General features: G+C 45.0%; 1 protein-coding gene across 1 annotated transcript in view; it reads left to right on the top strand.

Moving 5' to 3' along the window:
• Positions 1 to 1,065: 1,065 nt before the first annotated feature.
• BIRC6 (baculoviral IAP repeat containing 6) overlaps positions 1,066 to 8,325 on the top strand; it is a 193,425-nt gene continuing 186,165 nt past the window's right edge. Inside the window, exon 1 of the mRNA XM_059835694.1 lies at positions 1,066 to 1,318. Within this exon, the coding sequence (XP_059691677.1) occupies positions 1,066 to 1,318 (253 nt within the window). The remainder of the gene's footprint in view (positions 1,319 to 8,325) is intronic.

Below are 8,325 nucleotides of genomic sequence, written 5' to 3'. Positions count from 1 at the left end.
ACCCACCCCGCAACGCTCCCGCCCACACCAAGAGGCGGGAGCCCCCCCCGCCCCCGCAGGCGCCAGGGAGACGCTGCTCCCGAACCGGGATTATTCTGAGGGGGAGCCGTGGCAGGCCGGCACTTCGACGTTTTCGCTTGGTACCAAAGCTGGAGGCAACTTAAATAGGGACTCTCTCACATCACTCTTGAAGTACGAAAAGAAAACCAGTCTCAGAGCCAGGGGATGAAAAATAAATCCCCACCCCGGTTTCCCCGAGGCGAAAGGCGGCAAACGCGCTCGCTCGTTTACGACCCAGTTTTTGTCCAGAGCCGTAACGACACCACAGCGACGAGGAGTAGGGAAAGACGACGGCCAGCGACCGGGCTCAAGCCCTGGATGAGACGGAGCCAGAAGGGAGAAGTTACGCCGACTCCTCTCAAGAGAGCAGCCTTCCACCCGGAGGCAGAAACCTGCCCCCAGCCGGCCTCGGGCCGGGGCCCGGCACCACCCCCCGACGCTCTCCCGGCAGGGCCAAGGCCGCGCAGGCCAGCCCCAGCGCACCGCCGCCCTCCTGGAGGCGGCCTGCTCAGGCCCCGCTTGTCGCCGCCACCCGCGCTGGGCCGCCCGCACGAAGCGAGGCTCCCCCATGCCTGAGGAACAGCTCGCCGCCCGCCCGCCCAGCTCGCCCCACAGCACCCGCACATGCGCACGACACCCACAGGCGATGCAGACGCCCTTTGCACGAGTCCAACCCGCGCGCGCATGAAGGGCGTGGGGGGAGGAGGATGAGGATGCGCGCGCGCAACGGAGCACCGCCCCTCTCTTTGCGCCCCCCCTCCGCCCCTCTCCGTGACGAGCTGCTGCTGGCTTCCCTCCCCCTCCCCCATCCCGGTGTCAGGCCGGCGGTCGGTTCCGCATCCGGCGCGGTTGTGTCACTTCCTGCTCACGCTGGCGCTCTCCCTTTCCCCCTCTCCCCGGACCCGGATGGTGACTGGCGGCGGCGGCGGCGGCTCCAGGGACTGTCAGTGAGCGGCTCCCCCCGGGCCTCTTGTCCTGAGGGCGGCGGCGGCAGCGGCCGGGAAAATGGCTGCGGCGGCCTCCTGCTCTTCGGCGGCGGCGGCGCCGGCTGGGCCCGGGCCCGGGCCGGTGTCGGCCGGGCCGGGCTCCTGCGAGTGGCTGCTGCTGCGGGACGGCTGCCTGCGCTGCGACGCCGACGGTCTCTGCAGCCTGTGCTACCACCCGGCGCTCAACGCCATCCTGGCCGTGACCGCTCGCGGCGCCATCAAAGTCATCGACGGTACCTCGGGGGCCACGCTACAGGCGTCGGCACTCAACGGTGAGCTCGGCCCCCGCGGCCTGCCGGGCCCCGCGGCCCGGGCGGCGGGGGGAGCGGGCCGTGGCAGCCCACGGGGCGGCTGCAGGGCACGATCGCGGCGCCGCGGGGGAGGCGGGCCGGAGGGTCGCCTGAAAACAGGTGCCGTGGCGGGCGAGGGGTTTGCTCGTGGGGGGAGAGGCCGGGCTTGGTTCAGGCCCTTGGTGCCGGGGGGTTCCCCTGGCTCTTTTTTGCCCCTTCTTGTTTTTCAAGCCTGAACGGTTCCTACTCTTTGGGGCGGAGATGCTTGTGTAGGCAGCACCGAGGCATTTTTCTTCTGTAAAATGTATTGGCGTGGTTGCTACAAGATTAAATGGGAATGGAAGGCTGTGATGTATAGGGCTGCATTTTTTTATTTTAGTTTTTCAAGTACTCTTGTGGATGACATAACATTGAACCTTCCAAAGATTAGAAAAAACATGTTATGCAGGATAGACAAAGTTCTAGTTCTTATTGATATGTGATACTGTAGTAATGTATTTATTGAGCCATATTCTGGGTTTGTTAAGAAGGCTTATTTCTTAAAAGTGACATTTGTCTGATAGCTCAGAATTATTTAAGATCAGAATCCTTCATAAAGTTATTTGGTGGTATGTTATTTTATATATATATATATATATTTGTATAGTTCTTCAGGCTGCTGAATATCTTGACTGTCTCTGGAGCTAGTAACAGTATCCCTCCTATTATGTTAAGGAGGCATGATTAGGTACTGACTTTGAGGAGGCTAAGATTGTAGTATCTCCATAACTATGGAGCAACTTTCTTTGTTGCCCATTAGTGTTTTTACACTGTTAACAAATTAGCTCTGTGGAAGAAGATCCTTATGCTTTTAACAGCTTTTGTTCCTCGTTCATTAATGGTTTTTAAACTGTGGTGCTTTTCAGAATATTGGTGGGGAGGGGGTAGGGTTATTTGGTGTGTTGTGAGACCAGCCCTTGGCATAGAAAGATACGTTTCTTACTGGTTGTGTGTTTCCATGTTTAGGTTCTCCTTACAGTTGTGTGTTGCTAATAAGATCTAGCTTTGCTGAGTGGTGGTAGTGAAGGGTTGATGTTTGCCACCTGAACATGGCATACTAATGTCAAGAATTGTACAGAGATGCCATAGTCTAGGTAATATGTATACTTTCACCTTGAAAACCAACAACTGTGTTACAATGTTAATCTGAAGAGAAAAGGACAAAAATCAGTGATTTCCTTTCATAAGTTAAAGTTGGTACATTGTAAAGTGTAAAGGTTAAGCGTTGGGGCGATTAAAAAAAAAAGTGTGGTGGAATTATTAAGAAGCTGTCAGCTGCTTTTGTTGTTAATCGCTTATACTGAAAATGAGGCTCTTGTGTGGTGTTTCCTGCTTTGTTCAGAATTCAGATCACTCTGCTTCTGTAATTCCCTTTCTTCTACCATGCTATCTCCTAAAATGTTTTGGGGTTTTTTTAATTAATAATTTCATTTCTTACTTTTCTTCAAGCTATTGCCAGAATTTGAGAATTGCTTTTAAGTTGTGGATGAAGAGGGCATGAATTGAGGACTTAATTTGTAATTGGTTGTCTGTGTAGGGCATGTTTAATTCTCATGAACACAAAAAGAAGTGAACTGTAAATCAAAGGCTAAGCTGTTGTTTTACACTTCTCTGTGATAGAATCCTTGCAAGGGATTTGATTTAGTATTCAAAATGCTAATGGCAATTCTCCCCTAAATAGTAACTATTTAAAAATAACTTACCGCTTTACTTCTGTTATGTACATTCAGTCATGTATGCTTCCTTTAGTGTCAGTCTTCTCTGTGACAGCATGACTGTAAAAGATTTATTCTACTCCTCCTCACATGAAACAACAGAATTGCTTGCAATCTACCCAAATTTTATTTGCCCAGTATAGTTGATGATTACATTACTGGAAAGAAGTTTATAACCTTAGTTTAGTTTGAAGAAACTTTAATGTCCTTATAGATTCAGACCAGCATGCCTGTCAGAAATATGGTTCATCTCAGCAGTTGGTGTCTGTTGGGGCTGTTAGCAAGCATGTTCACTCTTGTTCTCTGCCTCTTCAGCCCTTCTTTGGGAAGAGGAGGAAAAGGGAATTCAACTATTCTATGATGTCTGCCCTCTCTGTATGATGTGAGCTCTTTTAATGTAGCATAGTAGTAGCTGGACACTCAGACCTGTAGACCAACTCTGTCCCTGCTGCCTCCCCTGCCATAAATGACAGGTCAAAGGATATTGTTGCTTCAGGGACTTCTGGTGCTATAACTAAAAATAGAGTCCCTAGGAATGAAAACTGCTGCTCTTGAGAGACTACTTGTCCTCCTTGGTAATTGGGGCTGCAGGTCGTTTGCCCTGCCAAAAGATTTATGTTGGTTGGAAATGCTGTTGCTTTTTACCCAAGGAAGAACAGAATATAGCAGGCTTCTCTTTCTAGAAAGCAGAGCAAGAAAAAGGATCCCCCATCAGGGGATGGGGGGAGAAAAGGAAACACACCACCAAGCCTCAGTGTTGCTTTTATTTGCAGTCGCAGTTTACTGCATCAATATGTTAAGCTTTGAGCTCATTCTCAGTGAAAAGATTGAACCTGTGGAATACTGACTCTGGTAGAGCAGTGGAGGCTGCCTTTGTTAGAATGTAAATGCAGATTGCTGTCTTTGGTGTGTAAAAGAGCTAGCCAAAAGATTGACAGCCAAAAGACAGTTCAGTTATAGATCAGGTCCGAACATTAGGATGTGGTCTCTGGTCTGCGTGCTTCAGTTTCTCATGTCAACATCATTGGTCTGATATATGTGATGATCTGAGCCCAAACTATAGGAATCCAGTGAGGATTATGATTATTATTATACCACACTGAATCTTCATCAGATCTATCTCTTGAAAGTGTGTGAACATCTTTAATCTGTTTCCTATGGGGGCACTGTAGGCCTGTTCAAGAGGGCCAGGTGATCATTTGCAACAGCCCAGAGCGTGGTAGTGGGTAAGAGTACCATTGGTAAGGGGAAAAGCAGGTGATGCTTTAACATTAATCTTTGTCTTACCTGGTCACAAGGTTTTACTCTACAAAGGCTGTTGTATGCACACTATGCATTTCAGAGAGCCAGACTGGGAGTACAAGGACAATTCTTGTGATTACTGGATATTATGCATTTCTTTGTGTTTGCTTGTAGTGGTTAGTCAGGACTAGTTCTGAATCTGTCATGCAAGTCTATCAAGTACTTTATTTTCGCTCTTAGGCATTTAAATATTTGTGTGCTTTCAGTTGCAAGTTGACCACTGGTAGCCAAAGAGCATGAATGATCAATCTCCAAATACAGCACTAAGGATGAGCCTTTTCCTCTGCCTCGAAAAAACAAACCAAAAAAGCCAGACAAAAAACCCCGAAGAGTCAGAACAAACTTCCAGAATAATCTCAAGTGACTTTCTTAGTGTTTGTAGAGATTTTTGATTTCTTAGTTCCTTCTATTTACAAATAAAATAAAAAAATTGCTTGAACTGGGAGAGTGCTGTAATTCCCAGAGAATCTTGGCCAGGAACACAATAAGAAACGAAAATGTACTCTCAGATGGACAGTGACCATTTTGAGTGTTTCTGTAGGTTTTTCTAGATTAATTTGACATAGTGAATGAGGCTCTGAAGGTATTGCTAAAATGCACAGTGTTTCATAGTTAAAGCTTTCTAAATTACTATAGAGGCCCTACCAGTAATCAAAATACAGACTTCTGAATCCATACAGGGAAGGATCTGTTCATTGTATGTATGGACCAGGTCCTGTAGGGTAAACAGAGACTCTGCACTATTACCAGAGGCTCTCAACCGCTGTTCCCCCAACAGAAGAATTTAGAAGGAAATAGATCCCAGCCAGGAGGCTCACCTGTGGCAGCAAGTTCAACACCATTGTCTATCTGTCAGGGTTCCTCTTTGGGAAGTCCTGTTTGTCTTCAGCTGGATCACTTTGGATTACAGAGCCTTGGAAATCTATCAAGGGATATCCAGTTTCTGTTTCTTTTTGATTCATTTCCATGTGATGCAGGAAGCAAAACAAGAAGAAAAGATTCTTTTTTTCAGCTTGGAAGTCGCAGAGAGAGTGTACACTTCTTATAATCTCTAGGAAGAAACTCTTGGGATACTCCGCCCTCCAATTCTAGGCTTGAATTATTTGAAGCCATCATCAGTAGTTTCAACTGTTTCAAGCTCACTGTGGTAATACTGCTCAAGTTGTCTCCTTCATTCCTCAAAATTGGGGCGAGTTTCTTTGTCTTTTTGGCTCTTATTTTCATTTATTAATAATTTTTGTCTCATAATTGAACATGAAATGAAGGCTGTTGCTATTAATACAGGATTTTTTGCTTCTTTATTTTTTCATCACATGGGGAGTATTGTCAAATACCTAATAATCAGCTACAGCCCACCTTGTGTTTGCGTATACTTGGATGACAATGCTAGTCTAGGTAAAATGCTTCTCAAAGAGATCATTCCATTGATTTGTGTGATCTTAAGGTCATTCATGAAGAGCCTTAAGCACTTGAAAAACAGAATAGGAGAATTGTTAGATTTGAGTTCAGTGTTTTATACCAGTAAAGGTTCTAGGCCACTGTGTGTTCCATTTGTCTGCTAGCTTAATCAGAGTATGTCAGATATCCCTTCTTACTTGCCATGCATCTTGCCAGATTGTCAAGACGCCATTAATTGATACTTCCAGGCTCTGTGGAAGCACATCTGGATTATCTTCTGCAGAAGCTAAAATAGAGTAAAAATAGAGATCTCTTCACATGCCTTTAAAGGGATGTTTGCATTACTATGTTTATTGCAGGGGTTCAGAAGTAACAACAGACAGCGATGCAGGCATATGTTATGTTGCCAGGCAAGACAGCACAACTTTTTTCATTTTATTGACCGATCATTCGTATCTGGACTGATGGATTCATAGCTGTCATTGCAACAGTAGCACTGTATTATTAAAGGTTGCAGAATGCTTTAATGTCAGATAATCAGAAATTTCCTAGCCCTCTGCAAATAGACTTTGAAAAAGGTCTTCTGCAGGAAGATGTATCTTGAAATGCTTCTTACTGACCTGAAGATGAAATACTGTGCTCTATGTTGGGGATTTGAACTTTGACTTCCTGCCCTATTCCATCTCACCGGTAGTTAAGGTATTTTTCATTTACATGAAGAATCCTCGGTAAAATACTGATTTTCAACCCCTGGTCTGATAGTGGTCCAGCTTTGGTCAAGACAGGTTTTAATATGCTTATGTGATAAACCCTTCAGCTCAGCTCCCAGTCATCATGTTGTGTACTGTATTATATAAAATGTAGAAGCAGCTTGGCAGAGATAATTGATTAGTTCAAGTCCAGAACATTATGAAAGAAAGCAGATAAATCTTTGTTGGACTTGAAGTAATGGAAACATGGAGAAGGTTTTTGCTTTGGATTGCCCAGCCTAGTGATCTTTAGAAGCCCTGATCTTTTTACTATTCTGAACGTCATGGTGATCAGTGGTTTGGATCTAGTATACTCTCCTGTCCTATGATTGGTCCTTTCTAGCAGCCCACGATAATGTTAGCTGGCTTAGGAGAACCCCTTTCTGAGTCTTTAGTTACGCTGTGTATAACAATATCGTTATGGTTGCTATTGCATTGGTATCCATAACTTGATCTTAGCGAAATACAACATCTAGGATTTTTTAAGACAGAGTATAAGAAAAATTTGTCCTAGACTGAAGAGTCACCTTAATTGTTTCTCCTTTTAATAATGATTATGTCTGATTTTTTTTGTATGGTGTTGATCTGTTATTTCAGGTTTTCTTCCCAAGTTACTTTCAAATCAAGAAACACAGCTGTCTATCCTTGCTGTTATGAGGATTCTTTAATTTTCCCTGAACAATGTGTTGTCTTTCAAAAATGCTTCTTAGGCCGTCTTGGAGACGGAGATAAGGCTTACAACCGTGTGGACTCTTGGACAACTTTTGAGCGTATCAGTCTGTCCTAGGTCATGTTATGAGATAGCTTGTTGCGTGTTGTCTATTCCACTGGGATCAGTAGCTGCTCACCTGTTTTTTTATTTTTAAACAAAAAATTTACACGTGGATCAGTTCACTTTCCTGATGGCTTTTAAGTGATGCCACAGTATTGCTTTCCGCTCTTAGAAAGCTGTCCTTTAAATTGTTAGTGCTCTCTTAATTGCAATGACTGCTTGCAGTCACCAGATGAATGCTTATCACCGAGTGGACGGTTCAAGAAAGAACAGCTATTGCCCTCAGTTCTTCCATTTGTGAAGTACATGTAGACACCAACACTTGCAGCTGCTTTTGGTTTCTGTGGAGTCAAATAATAGATTGCGTATTGGCCCAATTCCTTTGCTGCCTTGTGTTTGGGAAGAGTATCAAGATTTGGTAAGGACCCAGTGCACACTGCTAGTCAAAAAGTAGACAGGAAGTCTGGTACATGCAAAACGTTTATTTTGAAGATTTGCATGTTTGTTAGGGGAAAGAGCACTCCACAGATAAGGATGATGCACAAGAAGTGGGGGAGAAAAAACAGGTTTTGTTTTACAGCCTAGATTGAAAGTGTAAAATTATGGAAATAACAACTTACCTGTCACATAAACGTAAACACCATTATGTTTAAAACTTTCCTGGGGTGTTTGCTAGGGCTGTTCAGTGAGTGTTTTACTGATAAATTTTAATGTGTAACTTAAGGGAGGAGGGACTTTGCTTCTTGCCAGTTAAGTAGTCTCGAAAATTAGTAGCATTTGTGAAAGCACATATCCACTCTGAAGTGCTAGTTAATGAAGGCTTGCATAGCATACAGTCTGTCGGCAGTTCTTCAGTCCCCTGTAGAGTTTATGGAGGGGAAACTGGTCTGCTGCACTTCCCCTGACCTGACTGAGTGTGAAGCAATCAGGATCTCATCTGAGCGTTTGGCAGCTGTAGAAGAGTTTGATAAACTCTGTTTACTGGGCAGCAGGCTACAGAGAGTCTATCACGAA

The sequence above is a fragment of the Gavia stellata genome, chromosome 2 (assembly GCF_030936135.1).
Source record: "Gavia stellata isolate bGavSte3 chromosome 2, bGavSte3.hap2, whole genome shotgun sequence".
NCBI lineage: Eukaryota > Metazoa > Chordata > Aves > Gaviiformes > Gaviidae > Gavia > Gavia stellata.
The sequence above is the reverse complement of the archived record's forward strand: the minus strand, read 5'-3'. Positions and strand labels throughout refer to the sequence as shown.